This window comes from Mytilus galloprovincialis, chromosome 2 (assembly GCF_965363235.1).
Source record: "Mytilus galloprovincialis chromosome 2, xbMytGall1.hap1.1, whole genome shotgun sequence".
NCBI lineage: Eukaryota > Metazoa > Mollusca > Bivalvia > Mytilida > Mytilidae > Mytilus > Mytilus galloprovincialis.
The window spans coordinates 78017137-78044064 of record NC_134839.1 but is presented as its reverse complement, the minus strand read 5'-3'; the positions used below and the strand labels follow the sequence as shown (position 1 = coordinate 78044064).

The following is a 26928-nucleotide window of genomic DNA, read 5'->3' as shown; positions in this document are numbered from 1 at the left end:
TTTTCTTGTAATGCTTTGTAGTGAAATCATTACTCTAGATGATTAAAAGACAGTGACGGGACATCGAATATTATTTTTCCACAAACGGTATACCATTGTAGTGATTTGTAATACATAATAATAATTTAAAAAGATAAAGAAAACCACGTGATTGTGATTATTATTTGTTGTTTGGTTTTAACATTTGTTAAGCTTTGATGCGTATTGATTTATTGCTTTTTCAGGTGAGCAGATTTACTGTTTGAAAAATATTGAACAAGCACGAGATAGTTGTGATGCTTTGGCTAAAGCTATCTATGAGCGAATGTTTGGATGGGTGATTAGACGGATCAATGAGGATTTGAACCCCACAAAACAAAGGTAAAACATACTGAGGTATAGTGTCCTGTATACAGACTTCACAGTTTCCCTCGTATTTTAAATTTTGACTACCTTCAGTAAACACCTCTAGATTAGTTGAAAAAGTGTGTTAAATTCCATATTCTAATATATTTAAATAGATGATGTGTTCATCTATCAAAATAATTACACTTCTGTTGATCTATTTAATTTATCTTCAAATAAATTACAGATACATTAAGGTCTGCTTCTTTTTAAGACTTTAAGCGGTATTTTTAAAATTGCCATATAAGCGACAGATTTTGCTAGCCATAAAACCAAGATTTTTTATTAAATTATTCTGTACCCAGCCAGTTATATGGTAGTTGTTATCTACAGTCCGTTTCTATGTATGTTGGCGTTTGTTTTTTGTTGCACTTCAGTCTTCCTGCTGTTACTTTGTTTTTCTCTTATAGTTGATGTGTTCCTCTCGATTTTAGTTTGTTACCCGGATTTGTTTTTGATTAACTGTAGTATGAATATTGGACAGTGGTATACTACTGTTATATATATTCATTTATTAATTGTATATATCAATTTTACAGGAAAAGGGTTACTGCATCTATAGGGATTCTCGATATTGCTGGGTTTGAGAATCTTCACGTCAACAGTTTTGAACAGTTGTGCATCAATTTCGTTAATGAGCGTCTTCAAAATTTTATGAACGACCATGTGTTTAAGAAAGAAAAAGCGGTATACCGAGACGAAGGCATTCCATGTGACGATATAGATTTCAAAAACAATGAAGGCATTATCGATACATTCATTAAGGTATTGTACATTAAGAGGCTGTGTCTGTTGCAAAGTCTTTTCGATATCCTCCTTATTAAATTATGTTTCAAATAAATCATTCCAAGGCATTGCTCATACAATGTCGTTATGGTCTCAGGAAAAAAAACACATTATTAGCTTTGCATAGTTTTTTTATTCTCCATTTCTTCAATATAACTCCTGTTGTTGCTTCGGAAACATGTAGCTGTTGATAATGACATTAAAATTTTGAAATTTTACAATATAAATAGTTTAATTGCACGAATGTTTGAAAGTATGAGTTTTAATAGAATACAATGTGTGACTCTTCCTCCACTATTTATTTATTTATTCAGAAACAAATTGGAATTCTTAATTTATTGGATGAAGAAACTCAGTTCAAGCAAGGCTCAGATGAAAGTTTTGTTAGAAAGGTTACAACAAACCATGCTAAATCAGACATAATTGTAAAAAAACGAAGTGACGATCCAGAATTTGGAGTATGCCATTTTGCCGGAAAGGTACATCATTTATGCTAATCTATTTACCATTAATTTGAAAGAATGAACACTTAATTTGACTCTATAGTGAAATAATGTCTAGTGTAAACAAACTCGACTGCTATGGTTTGAAATAATTAAAACTGTCGTATTCATAGTTTAAACTATTCATACTTTAAAAAAGAGTTAACTTCGATGTCTCACGTTGTCAGAAATAGGCCTTCTTATATCTTTTAATAACAAAATATATCAAAACTACACATTCGAGCTGTTACTTTTTAGGTATGGTACGACTGTCATGGATTTCTGGATAAGAACAAGGACACTCTGAACGACGATTTGTTTGACTGTATGAAGGACAGTACAAATGACTTTATTCGTGATCTTTTTACTATCAAAAAGGGACCAACCGGCACAATATCAGAGTAAATATTATGAAGTAAAACATCAGATATCTGTTATGTTCTGAAAAATATTTTTTTGTCTACACGAATGATCACAGAATGTAAGATATAAAAACTTTCATTGCATATAATTGTTTGGCCTACTAATTATTTCAAATGTGCTATATGTGTCACAGATTACCATGGGTGTGTTCCAATTGACGAAACTACAATCCTGTTCTTTGTTTATACTATGACATCACTGAATAAACCCATCACCGAATTTGCACTTACCATGAGCAACACGACGAATAACAGTAGAAGTGATTAACTTATCATTCTTCAGCAATTGACCTCACCATGTCCCCAGTTTTGGTGAGGTATTCTTTGCTTAGTATAAAGTTTCTTTGTATTGTTTTGTGAACTTGTTTATTTTTTTGTGTATCCCATTTTTTATTTTTGCTTTTTCTTCATCTCTCGGCTTGAGTTTTGTATGTCCCTTTGGTATTTTACTATTTTACTACCTTTTTTTCTAGAGAAAATAATGGCAAAATACATACATGCACGTTTTGAAAACAGGATACCAGGATTTTTGTGCTTTGTCTATTGTCTGTTTCTATTTGTTTGATTATTATTGCATTCATATATACAAGATTATAGTAATATTAAGGAACAACAAACACACCGACATTTTTTTTATCATCAATTTTGCAGTCTGATGATTTATCTCCGAGAGAAATATGTTTCACTTATATCACTTTCTTTATTCTTGTATTAGAACACAATTCCATTTACGACAGTCAAAGAAAGTTCAGAGAGAGCACAGGTCTAATAATGCTATGCAACTGTCAACAGAACTAGGAAAATCTTTGAAAAAGTAAATATTATTTACATCTTTAGAACTCTTTATGACATGTTTTGTGTTTCCACTTTTTTTTTAAATAATCAAACAAACTTTATGTTCAGCAGCATCTGAAGTACCAGTCATGTTAGGTAATGGTGAATATATGACATTTCTGACAGGTAGTATAATGTGATGGTGCTTCCTGCAATGCCTACATATCATAAAATATCTATTCCTAGAATGCAAACAAAATAATCTGAAAGATGTTGGGTTTTTTGTTGTTGTTTTTTTTTTGGAACAAAACACTTATTTTTTCAGAAAAAGGTAGTTTCAGGTAAACATTATTTTTGTGGTTAACAGGTACTAAAAAGTAAAATCACAATAATACTAAAAACAGAAAAGTCCTTAATCAAATGGCAAAATCAAATGCTCAAACACGTCAAACTAATATATTGTGTTCTGTCCAGTCCAGTGAGTGACAGTTAGTTCAACCGGTTGAATCCAACATGCATTGAAAAATGCACATATTTCCCCAAACACATCGGAATTTGATGTCAAAAGGTAAAAAATACAAAAGACAATAAAAACAACTTGAAATAATTTTTAAACATATATGCAGTCAAAAATACAATTTTCAATACAATGTCAAAAAATGATTTGGGGATTAATAAGATATGAATATGCATGGCATGAAAGCTAATGTTACAGAGTAACAGATACAATTAACTTTTGAATACATTTTAAACAGTCGGTTAAACATCTCATCTGTACCATAAATATAATATTTGATCAGATATCAGGTACTGTCTAAAAGCTTGCTTATTGTTATGACTTAAGAAAAAGCACTTAAAATTGGTATGTTTAAACTGTCAAAACAGTCCACGCTAAGGACTACATGCGACATATAGACACGCTACCTCAGTTATAATAGAAGGTCCGATGATTTTATGGATTATAAATCATACAGGGCTCTCATAAATACGTCTTATTTTAGTATCGAGCGGCAATATTCCAAATAACAGATGTAGTAAGTTAGAAGGCTTTTTATAGTAATACAGAAGATATTTTTATCTGGTTTAAAACTTATTTATCGTTTTTAATCCATTGGTAAGTAAATGTCATCCTTTTATTGGTGCACTTCGCAGGTTTTATTGTATGTTTGAAATTTCGAAATATTCATCAAAGGTTTTATTCAACTAAATAATGTTCCTTAAAGTTTATGAATAGAAAAATTATATTTATGTTGAAATCAACCAAGAATGATACGTCATCGTATGAGCTGGCACATATCATGAAATCTGATGTTTAAACTAACAGTTTTGTGTAGATGAGTATCATGATGGCTTTCAACTGAAAATATTTGGGTTGTCAGATATTATTAAACCTGAATACTTTTGATTGTCACAAAAACATTCCCTAATAAGTAGTTATGGCCTGCTTTCTTTTTTTTTGGGTATCAATGCTAAATATTATTTTCATTTCAGATTTAATCTAAGGGGTCCAGAAACACGCAGATACAACGCAAATAAACATAAAACCGTCATTTCATATTTTAGGGTAAGTCAATGTGCAATATTCGGATAAATAGTGAATAACTTTATAAAATTATTGGACACAATGAGGAAACCAACACTTCATAATACTTTGCCGGTATATCACTTCATATTGTCATTGGTGTGCTCCGGCTGTTTTTACTCTCTTTGGCACATTCCCCATTTCTATTCTCTATTTTATCCCAAATTTGATAATCAATACAATTATATAATAACTACACATGATTGAGTACACGAATGTACGTTTAGAATCTGCTTGATATCCTGAAATACTTATATCTATAGATACGAAAGGAATGTTTTACATGCTTAAAGTTTTTCAGATTTTTATAGAAACCTTCTAGATAAAACACAAACATTGGTCTATTAACGGTTCCATAAATGTATCATTTAAAAACGTGTTTATATTCTAACAGAGTATAACAAACGTCAGGTGACATCACGAAAATTTCACTTTTGTTCCTTAAGCTCAATTTGTACCTTTACGTGACTAGTGAACAGCTTTGGCTTCTTAGCCGTAAACATGTTGAATGAAATATATTGAAACTGAATATGATAACCTACTAGAACCTCTGGTGCCTCTCATAGTCTTATTTTCTTTATTTTCTACGACATAAATCCTAACACGTGTACACATTGTATTTGCTGTTCATATATGTGTCTCAATTTGTTAGTGCAAATGGGATTTTGTCACAATCGAAAAAATTGCCCATACAACTTCGGTACGTTGGATTGTAACTTAAAATTGAAACGATAAAAGGTGAAACACCACTTTGAATGATGACCTTATAATTATTCAATATAGCCCATTGCCTGTCACTTGACCTTAAGGCATTTATAATGTATTAATCAAAGACAGATACAGTGTGGACGTGAAGGTGTATGACACAAGTAAACTACACAATTCGTAAAACATTAATGTTGATAACTGGAGAATAGTTGTATGTATTATATTTTTACAGGAGTCAATGGACAAACTGTTGCTGAAAATGAAACGAGCAGAGGCGCATTTTGTTAGGTATTTTAAAAAAAACATAATGACTCCACCAAAAAGTATAATGAGATTATTTTCGTATTGCTATTTAGGTTTTTGTAATTCCTATTGGTAAAAAGGTAGTTTGTGGTCCCTTCAGAAGTAAATATTGGACACATCTAAATTATGAAGTGAACGTTTGCCGATAACAAGACCATTGACTATTTTTCAAAAATGCACCAGATTTGCATTTCGATAATAACTGTCGCTTGTAGGCGTCTTTGTTAGATTTAATCACGAATATGTTACTAGTTATATTTTTAGTGGTTAACATAGTCGAGCGTTTGCAATTGATTTTTTAATTTTTATGATCAATTGTTCAATTTTGAATTTTGTCATATGTTCACGAGGAAATGTGTCAATGTATTCCAATTTGGGATATACTTGTGTACCTATTTACTTGTTTAATTCATAGGTGTATCAAACCAAACAAACAGAAGCAAAAGGATAATTTCAATGCCCATTATGTAAAAGAACAACTCTTATATAATGGTATAACTGAAATAGCTAAAATTAGGAAAAATGGCTATCCGATCAGAAAACGGCACACTGACTTTTATGAGAGGTAAATTCTATCTTTCAGTATTTATTTTGTTTTGTTACAAAAATTTAAACGATGATGTTGTTGTTAATTAACTTTTTGAATTTCAGTGTGTTTAAGGAGATAGCAGAATCAAAATAACAGTACTTATAAATAAAATATAACAGATGAAAATAGTCATTTGTCGCTTTCTCCAGGTTGCGTCCATCACCCTCTATTTCAAAACAAGTTGAATTGTGCATACTTCCTATATCATTTGGTTTTGATTTGTAGTTTTGTTACTTAGCCTTGAAAAATAAATGAATTTTTATGCGTCGTCGTCGAGTAGAATGTTGGTCATAACACTTTTATCATGATGTCAAATGGGAGCTATGGAAGTTTTTAAAAGAAATTCTGTACAGCACGATTGCCATTGATTGTATTACACATACACTTTACTCGTATTTACTACTTAGTTTATTAAAAAGTAGTTCAACTATCAATGATACGATGTAAATTGCTTGTATTGCCATGAATTCATTATGAATAAAGTATACATTTCAGATATTTTGTCCTTCATTCGGAGTTTTCTAAGGCATTACAGCAAAATCCTGACCAGCTCACCAAACGGTTAATCGACAAAATTATACCAGATGATCTGAAAAAATGGTGTAGAATTGGAAAACATCAAGTAAGTTATTTGACCAAGAATATTTCATTATAAACTTCAAAAGTTATTTTGATTTTATTAATGACCACCCACTATTAAGTCCTTCTTCAGCTGGCAATTCTGTAAATATACTAGTAGACAATGCAATTTCACATAGAAATTCATTTGACAGCTAAAACTGTGACCACTCGTTATGAAGTTTCGTAAGAAATTTATGTCCCAGAATATAAAGTTCAGAATTATGCACATTTTTTTTCAAAGGTCAAAATATAGGGCTGTGCGATATATTTTCAACATTTATATGCTTCAAACTTCTAAGACTTTAAACTTATACTGAATCCTGTACTACCACTTCCTTCAGTTCCTAAAAACTTCATTTCGTCGCTATCTGTGTGTATTTATACTGGTAGAACAATCAAGTCTTAATTGTCTCTATAAAATAAAACAGATATCATCTCTGGGAACCAGTATGTTAACAAAACAAAATATCTATGAATAGTATATATCTTCCCAGAAGAGGTTTTCTTTTGAAGCAATTGTATTAACTAAGTGGAAACTAAATGCATCATTGAACAATAAGTTTTGTCTATAATAATGATATTGCAGGTTTTCATGAGAGAAACAGTTCACTTATTTCTAGAAAAGCAGTTATACCATCGCAAAAGATTGTCCGGGATTGTTCACACAATGTGGTTAGGTATGAAAGCAAGAACATTATTTAAAGAAATGAAAAGCAAAGCAGAGTCTCAAAAAATGAAAAGAAAAGTTGAGTTTGAAGGAAAAAAAGGCAATGACGAGACGAAAGGCATGGTAGGTATAGGATAATCAAATATTATTATATGCTTCAAATACCAGATCAAACTGCAATATTGACAACATAATTTATTATCCATTATGCAGATTAGCAAAATGTACAAAAAATGGAAAATATGATGAATTTGCGCAGTCTAATTAAAAAGGTTAGAAGCAGTAATCATGTGCTGAATGATGAATAAGCAAATCGATGACTATCTACAAGAATCAATCGCAATGAAAGAACCTAAATAGCATAGCTTTAACATTATCAAAATAGATATAGGAAGATGTGGTGTGAGTGCCAATGAGACAACTCTCCATACAAATAACAATTTAAAAAGTAAACCATTATAGGTTAAAGTACGGCCTTCAACACGGAGCTTTGGCTCACACCGAACAACAAGCTATAAAGGGCCCCAAAATTACTAGTGTAAAACCATTCAAACGGGAAAACCAACGGTCTAATCTATATAAACAAAACGAGAAACGAGAAACACGTATATATTACATGTTTATCTACCAAAAATCAAAAGACATAACAGATAATTTAGTAACTAGTTCACTTTATATTTCGGTAACAAAAGGGTTGGCCTGAAATGTCACTTTGTAATATTGTGGATATCTTTATTTTCATTTAATACAGAACAAATTATTGAACGAGTTTATTTCGGTTTATATGTCCATCTAAAGTCTTCTGTGTTCATCTAGAGAGAAGTTTAGATGATGTCTTATTTAAAGTTCGAATAAAATAAGGATATACTATAACGTGTTCATGCATTGTTAATAATTTTTATTGAACTTTTTGTAGTTTCGATATACGTTTTGATATGTTATTAATCAAATATCGAGTCAAACCGGTGAACTCAAATTTGACAGCTAATTTCACTTTAACTTCCATATCGGACCATATCTTTGTGTGTATTTGACTTATAATTATCCTGCCATGCTTAAGGTAAACATGTCGTGATAATATTCAAATTAATGCTCGAACAGCTCATAATTATTCATTCCGTCGGTTTGAAAAATTGCGGTTCTCATTGCCGAAAGGAAGATAAAATAAGGAAAATAGGTATGACGAGTAAACAGAGCCTCTGTATTTTAGTTTGTCCTGTTGTGCGTCCTAAAAAAAATGAAGGTTTAAATTATGAAAAATAGGACCAGACCGAGATACAGCGAATAAAACAACTAGTATTTGTTATCCGAGTGGACGCCTAAACATATCATTAATATTACTAGCTATATGATATCTTCGATCTCATCAACGTTCATAAGATTTTGTTTTGAACAAATAGATTACATAACTAACTATGATTTAACCCATAAAAAGAAAGATTTAAGAGTCGTGATTTCATTGAAAAACATTTATCTGTATTTTCATTTTGTAACAATCATTGTTGTGCATTGATTAGGTAACACTGATAAGATTGGAAGACACACCGTCTCACACCTTAACTAATAAAAATGAATTGGCAGCAAAGGGAATGTGGCCCAATACTCTGTCTGATCAAATGAGCTGTCACAGTAAACCTGACTCTCCACAATTACGCAAACGTACAACTGAAGAAAAGAAACTGCCTTCCATAATTAAACAAGACATTGGTACAGGATCTGCGATTCCTGACAACCATTACGATCTTAATACTGGTAATACAGATGAGCAGAGGAAAAAGGAATCTAGAAGTAAAGAAAAACCGTACGTCTTAATATGAATATGAAAAGACTTCTTTCATTGGCAGACAATACTTTTATATTCTTTTGCATTGCCATTACTAATAACGTCATTTAAGGTCAAGGAAAAGTAAATGGACTATGTCACTTATTTTGGTAAAATTTTGCATGCAAATTTGGCCCGTTTACTTATATTTGAAATCGAAAAAAAATATAATGCCAATTAATTCTCTGAAATTTATACTGATTGCATGCTTTCCATATTTTTTTAATCATCGAATATCCATTTTTTTGATACACAGATTTAAGACTCTATACGTTGTTGGTACAAAAATTGTTGTTTCGATGATATAAAACAATCTTAGGGTCACCGAGCAAAAATTGTTTAATAACATTGTATAAAAAATGTTAAGAAAATCTGTGATACATGCATACTAGCCCAATTGCTATAACTTGACTTTAAATCATACTTATTCTGAAAACATCATGAATATTGAATAACAATGTGATGCGTACACCTTTGCATACATTTCCCAGGTTCATTAAAAGAATAATATATCATTACGTGTTTGGAGACAAGGGAAATGTAATAACATAAAAAAAAAAATAATAATAAAAAAAAGAAATTTCGGTTGCATTTTACTATGTGAGTTTTTATTTTTCAATTGAGACGTAAGTTACCAAAGGGATATCTCACCTTATAAGTCGATGGCAAATTTACAACGGCATTGTTATATGCATAAAACGAGGCAAAGACAAAAACTTGAAAAAACTTGACAAACAGAAAACTTAAGACTGCTATCGGAGCAAAATATTGGGTTGATCTTTGGTTTTCCGGTAGGATTAGCAGCTGTGTAAACTTATTAGAAGTACCAAATAATTCTTCAAGGGATACAAATATCTTCATTTACGAAAATTACAATAATGCAATTATCTGTTCAAAATTTGTGGAATACTGTTGATAGAAAAAGAGAAAGAGTTTATTTTTATGATATGATTTCTTTAGATTTTGGGATATATTCAACAATATACCGAGAGAGAAAAAGACTAAAGATGTTCATGAGAGAAGTAGCCTCAGAGGCATAAAATTGGTAATTTATGGACTTTTGTTTCTTCTTGTGTTTTGTTCTCTTGTGGTCCAGAAGATAAGTTTGATGCTGCTTGTGAACTACGAGAAAGAAGAGAGTATCAACAATTCTGTAAATGGAACAGTTACCAAAAAGGTATTTACGTTACAGTGACTTGTCCAAATTGTTCAACTGGTCAGAATATTGAACACTTTCACATTTTGACTGAACAATTTGGTTTCATAAAACAAATTGCAATTTGGTCAAAATTTTGAATGAGTTGCAATTGGTGGATAGCAACACTAACAGTCAACTCACTGTAAAGCATGTAATATTTGTTTTGCATTATTCCACATAAAAGAAGGGTTTTTGGTAAATCCATATTAAAATCCAAGTAGATGTAAGATAATGAAAGTCATTTCATCATCTCGTACAAAGTTTTTTAACTTAGAAATTTTATATTGTGTTCAAGGCTCTAACGTTTTGATTGGTTTAGTCAAGAATTTTTGTAATGGTTAGGGAAATTTTTATAATTAATGCATAACTATCGTTTTCAGGCATTTCATTATTGAATTTTAGTGTTACTATTATGTTGTGAGAAAATTCTTATAGCTTACAAATTCCTGAATTGTGTTTTAGACATCTGAAGATAAAAATGTACGACGAAATGGTAGAAATTCTATAAAATAATTATTGATTGATTTAAAAAAGTGTATTGTCCTGAAAACATCTTTCATTAGATAAATAAAGATGTAGCATGAATGCCAATAAGATAACTCTCCATCCAAGTCATAATTTATAAAAGTAAACCATTATTGGTCAAGGTACGGTCTTCAACACGGAGCCTTGGCTTACATCGAACAACAAGCTATAAAGGGTCCAAAAATAGCAAGTGTAAAACCAATCAAACGGGAAAACCAACGGTCTAAACTATATACAAAAAAAAAAAAAATGAAAAAAATGATTGTCTAAGCATGTAAATACAAATGTATCTGTTAAAGATTGTTCAAAACTGGTTTGATTTGGGATGTTTCTTTTGTAGGAGGAAGACTCTGATTTCCTGCATGCTAGATATTTTCTCTTGGTCGTTGCAATATGTATACCTTATGTACTGACAGTGGTTGTTGGATTTCTTAGAGTATTATTTGGAAACATAAAGTCTCCTACCAAGAAAACAATGCTTGTGGTAATATATATTTATTTTTTTATTACTACAATATTGTTCTAATGCAATCTTTTTTTGGAATCTCAGTACTATTTGGAAATAATAATTATCAAAGGTACCAAGATTATAATAAATTTTAATAACACAGCGTAAAAGAGACGTGGAAACACAATCATTAAACAGTCATGTTTTGAAAGTCGTCTAAACTAAGAGAATTAAATATTATCAAATGTTTTTTCCCTCGGTTTTGAAAAAAAACTAAATGTTTAGTGGACAAAATATTAATTTCGTAAGAATTCCGAAGATATAAAATTTCGAACAGCACTTTTTTCTACCTTTTGTAGTTTGAAAAATTCCCGTAACAAACATCAATATTGTTAATAAGATTCTCAGTGTTGTATATCAGAACAATTCAAGACCTCATTAGACATAAGAAACTGTTATTTACTTTTTGTTCAATCCTTGTTAGTTTATAAATATGGTCATGATTTAAAGCAAACTATAGAAAGTCCTATCCGAAAATGTTTGTGTTAACCCATTAAAGAAACAAGGATTATGAATTGAAACGCCAATCATAAGACTCATCAGGAGCTTTCAAATCAAAACATTTGGAAACAGGACGTCTGTTGGAGATAGTTTAACATAACTATGTTGTAGTTGGAGGTAAATTTTTTCAACAAATTGTCGGCATTCTTATGGGAACTCTCATTACCGACCTCTTCTTATTTTCATATGAATCGGAGTTCCTTCAGACACGTGTCAAATACAAGAAAGATCAAAGAAGTCTGGTTATTTAATTTTACATTCAGATATATTAATAATGTTCTTTCTATTAACAATACGAACTTTTCGATTGGTTTCCATTAATATATCTCCCTGAACTAGAAATTGTAGAACAGACACGGTTTTCTCCGCCTTATACTTATACCTCGAATTCAAAATACACAATTATCTCTATACCAGAATCGATGACATACGAGACGATTTTAATTTTGAAATTATCAATTAAGTAGCAACATACCAATTTCAACTGCAAATAGGATTTACATCTCCCAACTTATTCGGTATTCAACAGCTTACAACTCCTACTTAGACTTTATAAAACATCACCAGTGTCGGGGCAGAAAGTTGATGAACCAGGGTTATGTCAAAAAAACGTATCTTTTTTTTCTTAAAAAAGTTCATAGAAAGGTACCAATACCTTGTTGATAAATATTATCTTTCTTTTTTGCTTATGTGCTCTGTCTATATGCATTGTTGTGTTTCTTTGATACAAATAACGTGGCTCTGTATTTATACATCCCGTCATTGTGTTATTGTGCTATTGTAAGTTTTGTTTGGCTTTATAAATATTGTGATATCAGCGTCACTGATGAGTCTTATGTAGACGAAACGCGCGTCTGGCGTACTAAATTATAATCATGGTACCTTTGATAACTTTTTACACCACTGGGTCGATGCCACTGCTGGTGGATGTTTCGTCCCCGAGGGTTTCACCAGCCTAGTAGTCAACACTTCGGTATTGACATGAATATCAATAATGTGGTCATTTTTATAAATTTCCTGTTTACAAAACTTTTGAATTTTTCGAAAAACTAAGTATTTTCTTATCCCAGGCATAGATTACCTTAGACGTATTTGGCACAACGTTTTGGAATTTTGGATCCTCAATGCTCTTCAACTTTGTACTTGTTTGGCTGTATAAATATTTTGATATGAGCGTCACTGATGAGTCTTATGTAGACGAAACGCGCGTCTGGCGTACTAAATTATAATCCTGGTACCTTTGATAACTTTTTACACCACACCTTTGATAACTTTGTATTCTTGTCTTTTTCGTTCTAATGTGCTTTGTCTATATGCCTTTTTGTGCCTCTATGTTACATATTTGTTTGTTTTATAGACTGCTGTTCCCTAATTTTTGATATTTTTACATATCATGTCTGTTTGTTCTGTTCCTACATCATAGTCAATATAATGGAATTTGTTGCGACTGTGAGATAATGAGAGGTTTAGCTAGCTATAAAACCATGTTTAATACACCATTTTCTACAATGGAAAATGCCTGTATCAAGTGAGGAATATGACAGTTATCCATTCGTTTGATGTATTTGAGCTTTTGATTTTGCCATTTGATTAGAAATTTCTGTTTTGAATTTTCCTCGGAGTGCAGTTTGTTTTCTTATTTTACTTTTTTTTTTAACACCTCCTTGAAGAGAACTTTTTTTTGTGTTAGAAAAATTAAATGATAACTCAATAAATATCGCATCATATGAACATTTGTACTGTTATGAGAACTGGTGATCCTACATCATGTCGATTCTGTTTACTTACATGTTGGCATTGCACATGGTCACGCGTTTTTCATATATAAATGTTTATTGTCTCTACAGTAAATCAGTTGCATATGTAATGATTTATATTTTAGTCTGGTAGAACATTCCTATTCTATTTTTTCAACTAGCTTGCATTAGCTGCGGCATACTGTTATGTCCATTGTTTTTGTGCATCATGACAATCGTCGGAGTTAAGCCACTTGCAACTGAATTCAAAGTGTATTCTTGTGTTATGCTGTAACACCACTTTCCTACATGAAAGTTACTGGAGGACTGAGCGCTGACAAACATGTATAACCTAGCCATATTCCTTATGTGCCTCTTCCAAGTCATTAACTACGTTTCTCTTTGACTCTTTTCTGTCATTTTTGTTTTTGGTCAATTGTTTTTGTTATAAAATTGACCGTCACCTTTTCTCAATATCATTATTTCACATTTTTATGTCTGGGTCTGCCGACTTTACGGATATGTTTTCTCTATGGCGAAGGACTCACATTTACCAGTAATTGCTTAAGTCCACATGAAAAAACCCAAAGACATTAACGACTCAAGGTCACTGTATGGAATTAAACAATGAGCAAAACCCATACCGCAAAATAAGCATTAAAAGACCTCCAAAGGACAAATATGTAATTCAATTCAAATGGACTGATTTATGTACAAACCAAGGACAGAAAAACAAAAATGATATACAGCAACAAACGACATTCACTGATTTATAGGCACCTGACTTGGTTAGGCATTTTTATTTTATTTGTGACTAACAATCTAAACTGTTTTAATTTTAAGGGGCATTTCTTGAGTTGGAACTTTACGAAATTATAAACCTAGAATATGTCAAAGAATATGCGTTCTATTTAACCTTAACTTTTTATTTTCAGGTACTTACCATTGAGTGCATGCATTCCGTTGGGTTAGGATTCCTTGTTTTCAAAGTTTTAGGAGACCTGCATGTAGCACATGGTATTATGGTATTAAATACAACTTGTTTTGTACCTAGCTTTTTCCATCTTTTCACTACAAGAAAATCAACAGATGGCAATTTCGAAAAGAAAAGTCGGAAGAGTTGCAAGAGATTCACTGACACTAGCATGGACATACTGGCATGCCTGACGCAAATATCAGTTATCCCTCTGGTTGTTTACTTCGATATGTATAAAACGGATGTCTCAACAGAAGAAATCATTTATATTATAAGTAGCTTTCTTCTTTGTTCTTTGTCATGGTGGGAGAATTTTATACCTGATGGAACGACGAAGAAAAACACAGCAAACAACAAAAATGTTGAGCAATTTATTTTAAGCATAAAATTCGACTTACAAGAAAGTCGGCCATTCATTACAGCAATATCGTCTTTGTTCAAAATTGGGGTCACAATTTCAATTGGTGTCCTGTTACCAGAACCAGATCTCAATTTAGTAACTGCATGGGAGGGTCTGACGATAGATGACATATTCAAATTCACACCAATAATTCTTATAACAACGAGTTCATTTGTTGCTTACTACATGGCATATACTGCATGCAGGTTGAAATTGCAAGTGTTTTCTTTTTCATTTGCTTGCTTCTTGTCAACGCCTGCTGCTGTTGCAATTGCAATGACTGACTGTGATTACAACTTTTTATCAACATTCAGCAAAGACAGTTTAAATTGCCAGGAAGAAGGTTCGATCGATTCGTACATGTATTTTATTTGGGGTTTTATATGGTTCATTTCAATATACTGGATTGCTAGGCACATATGGAGTCCAAATCAAGAGAGACTAGCAAAGGTGGACAAGTAAGTTAGATATTAAAGTATGACATAATTTTATTTTTGCACTTACTTGTTGAGTTAACTGAGATATCAATCCGAAAAAAACTGATGCATATACTTTTATTGTCAATTAGTAATACGAATATTTCAATGTTTTGAATGTTTATAAATATACCGAAATTAACATTATATATCTTTGCACGATTGTTGTCAATTCGACAGCAATTTTTTTTGATATATATTATATTATTGAATTATTCCTTTATTCTTTGTAGACTGTTTTTGAGTCCTTTATACTGTAGCATTCTCTCAGAACAGCATTTACTGATGAACAGACGAAGACAAATCAAACGGATCAGAAAAGATTTTGTTAACGGGGCTGAAGTATTTAGGTAAGGTTCTTATTTTCTTATTTCTTAGTTAGACAAACAAAGGATGTCCTAATATCAATATTGTAAACAAACTAGGTATCAGAATGCATTATCTATTCGACTTTTGCACAAAAATGATATCACGAATGGACGTAGTTGTGTCTATGTCTAACTTAGATTCATAACAATAAAAACAAAATGCATAAATATGTCGTCATCAGTATGCTGGAGATGAATAAACACGAAACATAGTTTCCCTCAAATAATTTGGATTACAGTTTCGTCAGGATAATTGAAAAGATACAAAAGTACAAATCAAAGGAAGTATACACTATTGTTTATAAATATTTTTGTTTAGTTTTGAACATTGATAACAAAGTACATCTTCATAGCTACTATACAATAAAAGTTTTACACAAAAATGATAGGTGTACGGTAACCTATTGTCACTTGCATTTTGATGCTGAAAGGTCGGTACCTCTGCTAGTGGACTCTAAGCCCCCAAGCTGACAATAACTAAGCCTGTAACTAGTATGATTTGTAAAGACATGAAAATACGGATAATGTGTTTTATTTATAATATGTTCTGAAGTGATTTTTGTTGTTTAATTTGTGCCGTATAAGTATTTGAACATTATTCAAACACAAACAAATCTTGTCGTCAACAATGAGATGAACATAACATGTACGATATTATATTTCTAGGATTGCTGTTGATGATAATAAAACATCTTTTAAAAAGATACCTCCAATGATATATGCTTGTGCAACCATGTGGCATGAAAATCGACAGGAAATGGTACAGATATTAAAGTCATTATACAGGTAAGACAATTGTATTGGTCCCTGTAAAAAAAGAGCGTTAGCACATTTTTGTTCATTCTTTACAACTACGGTTCAGTTTTTTGTACACAAATGTATAAGGAGATGAGAAGTCAACATCCAATTATATTCGAAAAACATTTAAAGATCACAATGCTGTCTTTAATAGTAGACAAGTTTTTAGAAATATGTTTAATTTTGAGTCACTGAACAGAGACTTTCAAATATTTACCATGACCTCAAAATTGTCCAAAAGCATTTAGAAATCAATAAAAAAAAAATCACTGTCATTTTTATTGTTTTACGACGGGGACATGCTTGTTTGGTTTATTTCAACTATTTGATTACCATTTTAAACCTTCTTTTAAACTTTATCAGTAAAATGGCATAAGCACCTGAAAGAAATTAAAAAAAGCCAACTGTGTTTTAAACCGCAGGAGATTTAACAGGTGTTAAAGTTCTAAGTTACAATTTGAAATCAACAAGGATCATTAAGGTGTATGGAAAATATATGATATATTTATTCTAGTAGGATCCTTGATAATCCTTCGCTCACTCAAGACAACCTTGCACGTGTATCAGAATACTTAGGGCAACAGTAGTATACCGGTGTTTAAAAGTCATAAATCGATTGAGAGAAAACAAATCCAGGTTACAAACTAAAATAGTGACAACTGTAAGAGGAAATCAAAGGAACAACAGGAACACTAAAGTATAACAAAACCAAACGCCAACATAAATAGGAACAAACTATGTGATAACAACTGCCATACTCCTGACTTGATACAGGTCATCTTAAGAAAAAATACGTGTTGAAACTGGTTTCATGACTAGCCCCACCTCCTTCTTTATGACAATGTTAAAAAAATCAATAAAAAAGACAACACTACATGATTGACAAGCAGCGCTAACAAACTCAATAAACCAAAATCTAAGATGTGGAAAAATGTCATCAGTTAGTTCAGACACAGACATATATTAGAAATCAAGCACGTTTTAATGGTATCCCTCAGAATTTACAGTGAGTGAGTGAGTGTCAGTTTGAATCTTTCTGTGGAAGCAGCTTCTACGTAAGGCTCATACTCCTGTATGTAAGTAAACATGCACGAGCATAACGTGTCAAGCCGCGTTATGACTATTGACTTTTCGATTTTCTAACAGTGTTAAACAGGGTTTCACCCCACATGTACACAGTTTGAGATAGTCTTATTGATATACAAAAAAATCTTGGTATTCCAAAACGAAAGCTTATTCAGAAGAAGAAATATACTTAACAACAAAATTACTTTCTTTTACCTGTGTATAAGATGATGTTTTTTGAAATTGTATAGCATTTCACAGCGGCAGAACTCTTTTACTTTAATTATTCGTCCTTTATTTTTATTAACTTTTTATGTATATTATAGATCATAGATCAAGTTTATTCGTGCAGTGTATGTTCATTTATGTTACTACGTTTTTTGAATGAGTGAAGCCATTTCAGTGAATATTATATAGTGTGTCATTCTGTGTTGTGATGTTACACTATTGTTTTTGATAAGAGAGAAGGTTTGGTACCATTAAAACGTTTAGTCCCGCTGCAATTGTTTGCACCTGTCATAATTCAGAAATCTGATGTTCAGTAGTAGTGATTTGTTGATGTGGTTCATAAGTGTTTCTCATTTCACGTTTTTTATATAGATTAGACCGTTGGTTTTCGCTTTGAATGGTTGTATAATAGTAATTTGTTGGGTCCTTTTATAGCTTGCTGTTCGATGTGAGCCCAAGCTCCGTGTCAAGACCGTATCTTTCCCTATAATGGTTTACTTTTATGAATTGTGACTTGGAAGAAGAGTTGTCTTATTAGCACTCATACTACATCTTCCTATATCTATGTGTTATCTACACGATTTGTCTGTTTGAAAAAAAATATCACACATACAGTTTACTCTGCTTTAAATCTTGACTTTAAAAAATTATAAATTGACTATGAGAGCATTTTGTCCGACATACATGTAAGATGATTTTAGCTAACCAGTTGGGAATTTTCTATTTCTATGTAGCAACAACCCAGCATCGCAGGCAACTGGGTATTAAACTTTTAGTTGAAACGATAGTCCAGATCTTCGTTGCCTATCACGATTTATTTGATAGAGGGTTGATGCTAAATAAAGGCAACAGTAGTATACCGCTGTTCAAACTCATAAATCCATGACAAAAAACAAAATCGGGGTAACAAACTAAAACTGAGGGAAACGCATAAATATAAGAGGAGAACAACGACACAACACTACAATGTAACTAACACACACAGAAACGGACCAAGCATCAGACAAAATCCCACGAGAATAACAAATATAACATCAAAACCAAATACATGAATTTGGTATAGACAAGTACCGTGACACATCTTATCGCAATGTCAATTTACACTCAAAAATAAGAGAAAACCAACGACGCAACGTTAAATTGTAACACACACAGAAACGAACTATAATATAACAATGGCCATATTCCTGACTTGGTACAGGACATTTTTAAAGGAAAAAATGGTGGGTTGAACCTGGTTTTGTGGCATGCCAAACCTCGCACTTTAATGGCAATGTTAAATATAACATAAAAATGACAACATAATATTACAGGACTACAATACAAATAAATAGGAAAACGTATTAGACAAAGAAACACATGATTAATGAATAACAAAAAGCATCAGGTTTAAAATTTAATACGCCAAAAACGCGCCTCGTCCACACAAGACTCACCAGTGACGCCCAGATATAAAAGATCGAAAGCGAAAAAAAGTACAAAGTTGTACAGCACTGAAGATCAAAAGTTGAAAAAGGTTGTGTCAAATACGGCTAAGTTTTTATGCTTGGTATAAGAACATTCTAATTATTTAGAACAATTAATGCTATTGCAAACAGTAAATTTTATCAAATGAATATAACAGATATACATAATGAAACTGAAGTATTAACTCATTACATAAAACAAACACGAATACATAATGAATGACCAACACAGAATAGACACACCCGACTCAGTCGAGGCCTCAACGCAGTAAATTATGAAAATGACGTCACATACGATGGTGAAAAGGCATTAAAAATTACGTCACATACGATGATGAAAAGGCATTAAAAATTACGTCACATTTGAATATATGAAATTTCTGAAACAGCAGAAAAATTACGTCACATATGAAAAGCTATATCTCAAAAGTAAGATAGAATTAGGATTGATTAAAGATTAAAATAGAACTAAATACTGATATTGCATTTAAACACAATGCATATTGCAATAGCAATTAACTATATTATATATATATATATGCAGTTTGTTATGAATCCAACTTCAAACGTAAATTATCGTACAGATTATGTTGACCAAAACTAAATCTAATAAATGACGGCGGTGATTAATTTTTGTTTCCATAATACATAAATATAATAGAAAAGACGTCAACACATTTGACAAAATCCGATGAGAATTACAAATATAACATTAAACATTTAAACTAAATACATGAATTTGGGATAGACAAGTACCGTAACACGTCTTATAGTAATGCGAATTCACACTAAGCAAAACAGTCACAATCGGGAATAAGTCACGTTTGGTAATTAAAAGATTAGACGACATAATGACAAACCACAATCTACCATGTGGTAAAAATGTCCTTAGCTAGTTTGGTTAAACACACATCGTATGGATCCACCAATTCGTGATGGTGTCCATAAAATTTACAGAGTGTCAATTTTAATCTGTCCTCCTCATAACTTTGTTGGAGAAATTTCTGCGTAAGTAGCACACTCCTGTATATGAAGTCCGTATAGTGTGAACAAGCACGTGAATAACGTATCAATAGTGATATGTAAACACCATACGAAGGGGCAGATGGTATGTTACTGCTGAGAAATGGGAAATTGATAATTGGGAAGTTGAAATCTAACATGGAAGCAAGTGGTTAAGTAAAGTCATCCCTTGGAAAATGTTTATTGAGACTATCACAATCTTATTTACCGTTATTGTATATATGATATACAGTTAACAAGAGATATGTTCCAAAAAAATAATAACAAAAAATACCGAACTCCGAGGAACCTTTAAAACATTTAGAACTAATAACAATTGATTTCTCCTCTTCTCGAATGTTATTTCACCGAAAGAGGATTATCTCCGAATTGTTTACTGGTGCATAATGAACAGCAGGATTTGTAAACAAATTCTTTTCACCAGAGATCACATATTTTGTGTTTTGTACACGTTTGTTTGTCTTTTCGTTACTTTTTTTCAAGCCATGGCGTAGCTCGTTTGCCTTCAACTTATGAGTTTGAATATCACTTTGGTATCTTTCCTCTTTAAGTCTGACCAAGATTATTAAGAGAGAAACGTGAAGCATATTTGATATATACAATGAATATAAAATGTAGACAATAGAAAAATGCAATTAATATTTTTTTTCTTCAGACTTGACACAGACCAGTTTGTAAGACAGAAGGCTGTGGAAACATATATTTTACAGAATGAAGGTGAAGAAGTAATAACCGGAGAATTTGAGTACTATGAATTCGAAGGTAATGAGATCATTTAATGTGTATGTGCAAGTCGTGGCATTTATTTCAAGATATAGATATACATATTGGCCTTTATTCCATTTATTTTTTCATCATAAATATATTCTATGATTATACCAATGTAGACCTCTTGATTTCTTTGAACATAACTGTTTTACACCACTTCAGTTGACATTTGGTAGTGTAGCTGTCTCTTTGATATATTCTCCATTTCCATTTTCTACTTTACTGAAGTAAAATTCATTGTTAATTGAGGTTATCCAATCAAAAAAAATCTAAACACATAACACGAATGTAGACATTATGAGTCTTTGTGTTGCTTTTCGGCGTTGTCAGTTGGTCTTTGACTTTTGAGTTGTAATATCACTTTGATACCTTCAGCCTCTCTTCATGTTTACAACTGACCATTGCATCTTTTCATAAACAAAACTGACCACGAAGAAGCAAACCACTAGAAATGGTAAACACATTTTATGGAATGAAACAAAATTAACGGTACCAATTTTCTTGCACCAATGAAACAATGTTTATCCATAGGAATGCGCTTTTAAAATTATTTCTCAAAACAGTAGTTGTACATTTATACTTGATTTTCTAAAGATAAAAAAGGTTTGTAATTTGTATATTTATTTATATACTGGATCTGTGATATCTGTTTTACAGCTCACATCCTTTTTGATGATGCTTATGAATTGGACGATAATGAAGAAGAAATGGTGCCTAACAAATTTGTAAGACTGTTTACAGATGTCATGCAGGAAGCTGCAAAGTATGTTAAACATTAATTGCAAACTTTTTGTTTGTATATTAGATTTTATTAGTTTGTATTAAAAAGTAAAATCCAAAAATACTAAACTCCGAGAAAAAATCAAAAGGGAAAGTCCCTAATCAAATGGCAAAATCAAAAGCTCAAACACATCAAACGAATGGATAACAACTGTCATATTCCTGTCTTGATACAGGCCTTTTTCAAAAAACTTTTTTCAAAACATACTAATTACAAAGGCAGCAATTTTAAACATTTTTATAAATATGAATAGAATACAGCTAAATAGGGAAGATCTTGTTAATATCTTTATTAATCCACGTACAGAAATAACATTTTTTTTCCCAATAATACAAAAGAAAGACAACTAAAGATATTTGAAAAAAGAAATATTTTGATACTAAACATGCATAGTAGTTTGCAATTATATTTACCATAACATATTATAAACTTATGCTGTAGTGCTATCCATAAGAAAAACGTAGAGCTCAGAAAGCCGAGAATAATTCCATCTCCCTATGGAGCACAGTTAGTGTTTCTTCTTCCTGGAAACAACCTAATGTATGTTCATCTAAAAGACAAGAATAAAATACGACACAGGAAAAGGTGGTCCCAGGTATGATAATTACAGCAAATATTAATGTATCACACACTTAAAAAAGTAACATATCAGTTGAGGATATACTACAGGTTAAGGGTAGTTATCGGACAAAGGTTGATAATGATATCTTTTAATGTTATAATTACAATTTTTTTTTATAGTTTAATGTTGCATTTTCACAAAACTGTCCAAGGTATCTGGAGGGTTGGCGCTTTCAAATAAGTTTACCCCACCACATTATGTATGTGCCTGTCCAAAGTCAGAAGTCTGTAATACAGTAGTAGTCGTTTGTTGCTATATATCAAAAGTTGTTTTTTTATTTTTTGGTTCATAAATCAGGAATTGTATTTTTTCCTTTGAATTGTTTACATATTATGTCATTTCGGGGCTTAATAAATAAAGACAACAGTAGTACACCGCTGTTCAAAAGTCATAATCAATCGATAGAAAACAAATCGGGGTTACAAACTTGAACCTTAAGAAACACATCAACTATAAGAGGAAAACAACGAAACAACAGAATACTGAAGTGTAATCAAAAACAAACTTTAATGAACGCCAAAAATCTAAATCGGATTACAAACTAAAACCGAGGGAAACAACAGAACATTGAAGTGCAACAAAAACATAAAACCAGATTCAACCCACCATTGTTTTCTTGAAATATCATTGGCAAAGTCATGATCATGGCAGTTGCTGTCTTCATGTCCGTATTTGTGTATATTGGCGTTTGTTTTTGTGGCAGTTCAGTGTTTCTGTAGCTCCGTTATTTTCGTCTTATAGTTTGTGTGTTTGTTTCCTTTGGTTTGGGTTTTGTGACCTGTATATTTTGTCGCTCAATCTATTCATGACTATTAAACAGTGGTCAACTAATGTTCCCTGTATCTAATATAGCTGTCTATGCGGTTTGGGCTTTGGTCATTGTTGAAGGCCATATGGTGACATATAGTTGTAAAATCTATGCCTTTAGGTTTCTTGTGGAGAGCTTTATCATTTGCAATCATACCACAACTTCTTAATTATATATCTCTCGTTTGCCCAGGAAAAAGAGTCGTCCAAACTGGAAAATATAATCTGTAGTTTTTTACAAAGACATTTTACTTATGTATGATATGTTCCAAACTTCAGTTAACTATAATGTATAGAGTATATCACTATTTTCGGTCATCTGTTATGACATGATCTTTATTACTCCAGATTGTTATATTGCCCTACAGTTGTAAACCAAATAGAATTTAACTTCATTTGAATTTGCATGATTTACTGCAATTTTTATGATTTGTGCAGATTTATAAGTCAATCACGCCTTAGTTACCGTTCATGTTTATGACTGATTCCACAAATCAAAAACACATAATGATATGGTATTTTAACATGTTAAAATTTATCCACTATCTTTTGTGGAAAATCAGTATTTTATCCATCTGTCTCATATCATTTTTTAAAAATGTAATTGGATTAAATATAACTCAACAAGTATTTGTAGTGTGCTCACTTAATTTAAAACAATCACCTGTTTAAATTAGGTAGTTCAACAATTTACTACAATATATGTTTTCGTACATTTACTGAATAGAAAGAAAGCATAAAGCATTTTCATTTGTTTGATATACTTCAGGTAATGTACATGTACTACCTACTTGGCTATCGCCTAGGAAATGAATGTAAGGAAAGAATAAAACTTTACTTGAAAGAAGATAAATTTGATGACCACATCACATGGGATACTGAAAAGAAAGATGGAAAATTCGGAAAAAGCCAGATATTTAATTTTCTGGATGATGAAGTCTTGTATAGGGTGAGGTTATCCTATGGAAATAACATAACACGTAAAAGATTATAAAATTCTCGTTTTTTTCATGTTCTTCATACATGCAGTATTTTAAAGGGTGTAAGATGAAGCTTCTGAAAAAAGTAAAATTATATATTTCACAATATTTTCTGTTCGAGTTTGTTCTTTGAAAGGACATTTCTTGAAATAACTTTTATCATTCTGGTTTTTTTATGTATATTTTTTATTCTGCAATCAATTGATAATTCATTTGAAAGATTTATGACTCTATAAAGTAAAATCACAAATATACAGAACGCCGAGGAAAATTCAAAAAGGAAAGTCCAAAAGGCAAAATCAAAAGTCCGAACACATCAAACTAATGGATTACATCTGTCATATTCCTGACTTGGTACAGGCAGGACCGTAACTAGGGTTCGAATTCAGGGGAGGCAGGGGTTTGGGGCCGCCAATTGAGGCCCCAAGATTGAGAGGGGGGTTGGGGGCCGATTTTTTTTTCTCCAAGTAAAATGGCTAAAAATGACCCGTTTTCCTTCGATTTCCTTACTCTAAAAAACATCAGTATTGCTTGAACCTGGAAACAATTTTTATGCAAAAGAACTGAGATTGCTGTTCGGGGTAAGCCAAGGCTCCGTTTTGAAGGCCGTACTTTGACCTATAATTATTAACATTAAATACATTGTGACCGCGGATTTTGTTCTCAATATGGCTAAAAATCACCCGTTTTCCTTTGATTGCCTTACTTTAAAAAACATCAGTAATTGCTGGATCCTTGAAGCTATTTTTTATACAAACAATTATTATCTGTATCTCAAGATATTTTTGTTAGAAATCCAACTGGTAAGTTAAAAAAAACCATTAGAAAGCAAGATATTTATTTTTTGTCGAGGACCTTGAATTTTAATATTGTTGAAAGCTGAACAGAAATGTATATAACTACAACCAAAACTTTCTAAACTAGTATACACTTAGTTTAGAAAGTCTCTGCTTCAACGAATGGGAGTGTTTAACTACTATGGCATTGACCATAACGTTCTCGTACGATCGCCTGGGAGACGTTAAAAAAATTACACAACAGCTGATTCAGCCGGTAACGAATTTCTAATATCATAAACATTCACAATACAAAGGGAACTTCCTCTGCTTAATGGAGCCCCTAAATAAATGTGAATAGTTAAGTTTTATTCAAAATTGTCGAAAGCAAAGTTTCATATGCGTTCTCGTTCGAATACTGAATAACAGACGGACGGCCACACAAAAATAAAATACTGAAACGGTTCACTTTCGGTAAAAAATCCCGAAAATGATAGATATATCACGTATCATGATAACACTGTTAAAACTGTAACCTTGTGTTGTTTATAATATAAATTCAAGTTCTTCGTGTACATATTGTCAATATTTCATTTTATTACTTAAAAAAAAAAATTGGTGTAGAAAATTCAGGGGAGGCAGTTGCCTCCCCTCCCTCATAGGTAGTTACGGCCCTGACAGGCATTTTCTAATGTAGAAAATGGTGGATTGATACTGGTTTTATAGCTAGCTAAACCTCTTACTTATATGACAGTCGCATCAAATTCCATTACATTGTCAACGATGTGTGAACAAAACAAACATACTCAAAGAGTAAAAATGTCAAAAATAGGGGTACATCAGTCAACATTATGTTATCATCTTAATCACTATAAAAACAACAAATGTAACGAAGAAGCACAAAAAGGCATACATCAAATTAAACATCCTCATTTTGCTTATCTTATACGATTTTATTTATCTATGTAAAGTCTACCAATAAAGGATGGAAGGTTTTCATTACTGGTGTAAAATTGCGCGTTTGAAATTCGCACAGGTAGACATAAAATAATGTTCTAACCAATTCCACGCCTTTAAAATATCTACTCTCCCTTCAATGACAATGTCTGTACTGTGTGTAGTCTTGAATACAACATATATATATCTCATATCTCTAATAAATGGTTTTCTGTGTAAAAACATATCAAAATTGTTTTCACAATGTTTTTAAAACTTCAAATAGAAATAACTACTTTTCTTTTGAAGGCTGAAAATACGTTCATATTAGCTTTAGATGGAGATGTGGATTTTACTCCGAAAGCTGTTAGATTGCTTATTGATAGAATGGTTAAGAATGAAGAGTTAGGTGCTGCATGTGGACGTATACATCCTATTGGTAAAGGTGGGTATATATGAAGCACACTGACTTTTAGTTACATTGTTTGTTTTTTACAAAATATCCTAATTCACTTCTGAATAAGATTTAGAAACATATCTTTTATCCTGTATCTTGTGATTTATTATAAAGTTTGTAACTAGCGAATGATAACAACTAAGACCTGACAATCGTTAAGGTGTCAAAGAACACATTGACGTCTCTGTCCCCTGATATTAGTCTTACAAACATTTAACTTCTCTAACCTTTGACAAAAGTATTCACATTTCAAAATAAAAGACATTAAAAGAGTTGGTCCCGTTTTGTTTATAGAATAATACTGGTTAACATAGATACTAGTATCTCGTCCTAGTGACAGATAATTCTTTCTTTGTAAAACAATTCTCTGAAACTAACATCATCAAGATTTTT

General features: G+C 31.7%; 1 protein-coding gene across 1 annotated transcript in view; it reads left to right on the top strand.

Annotated features, from left to right (window-relative positions):
- Positions 1-26928, top strand: part of LOC143064463 (uncharacterized) — a 50627-nt gene that overhangs the window by 14028 nt on the left and 9671 nt on the right. The window contains exons 9-29 of the mRNA XM_076237302.1: positions 225-360; positions 924-1149; positions 1485-1649; positions 1911-2053; positions 2790-2888; positions 4340-4412; positions 5371-5426; positions 5857-6006; positions 6526-6652; positions 7238-7441; positions 8836-9119; positions 10101-10317; positions 11204-11347; positions 14544-15442; positions 15694-15810; positions 16495-16614; positions 21064-21170; positions 21834-21939; positions 22399-22552; positions 24156-24335; positions 26388-26523. Coding sequence (XP_076093417.1) covers positions 225-360; positions 924-1149; positions 1485-1649; positions 1911-2053; positions 2790-2888; positions 4340-4412; positions 5371-5426; positions 5857-6006; positions 6526-6652; positions 7238-7441; positions 8836-9119; positions 10101-10317; positions 11204-11347; positions 14544-15442; positions 15694-15810; positions 16495-16614; positions 21064-21170; positions 21834-21939; positions 22399-22552; positions 24156-24335; positions 26388-26523 — 3843 coding nt within the window. The remainder of the gene's footprint in view (positions 1-224; positions 361-923; positions 1150-1484; positions 1650-1910; positions 2054-2789; positions 2889-4339; positions 4413-5370; positions 5427-5856; positions 6007-6525; positions 6653-7237; positions 7442-8835; positions 9120-10100; positions 10318-11203; positions 11348-14543; positions 15443-15693; positions 15811-16494; positions 16615-21063; positions 21171-21833; positions 21940-22398; positions 22553-24155; positions 24336-26387; positions 26524-26928) is intronic.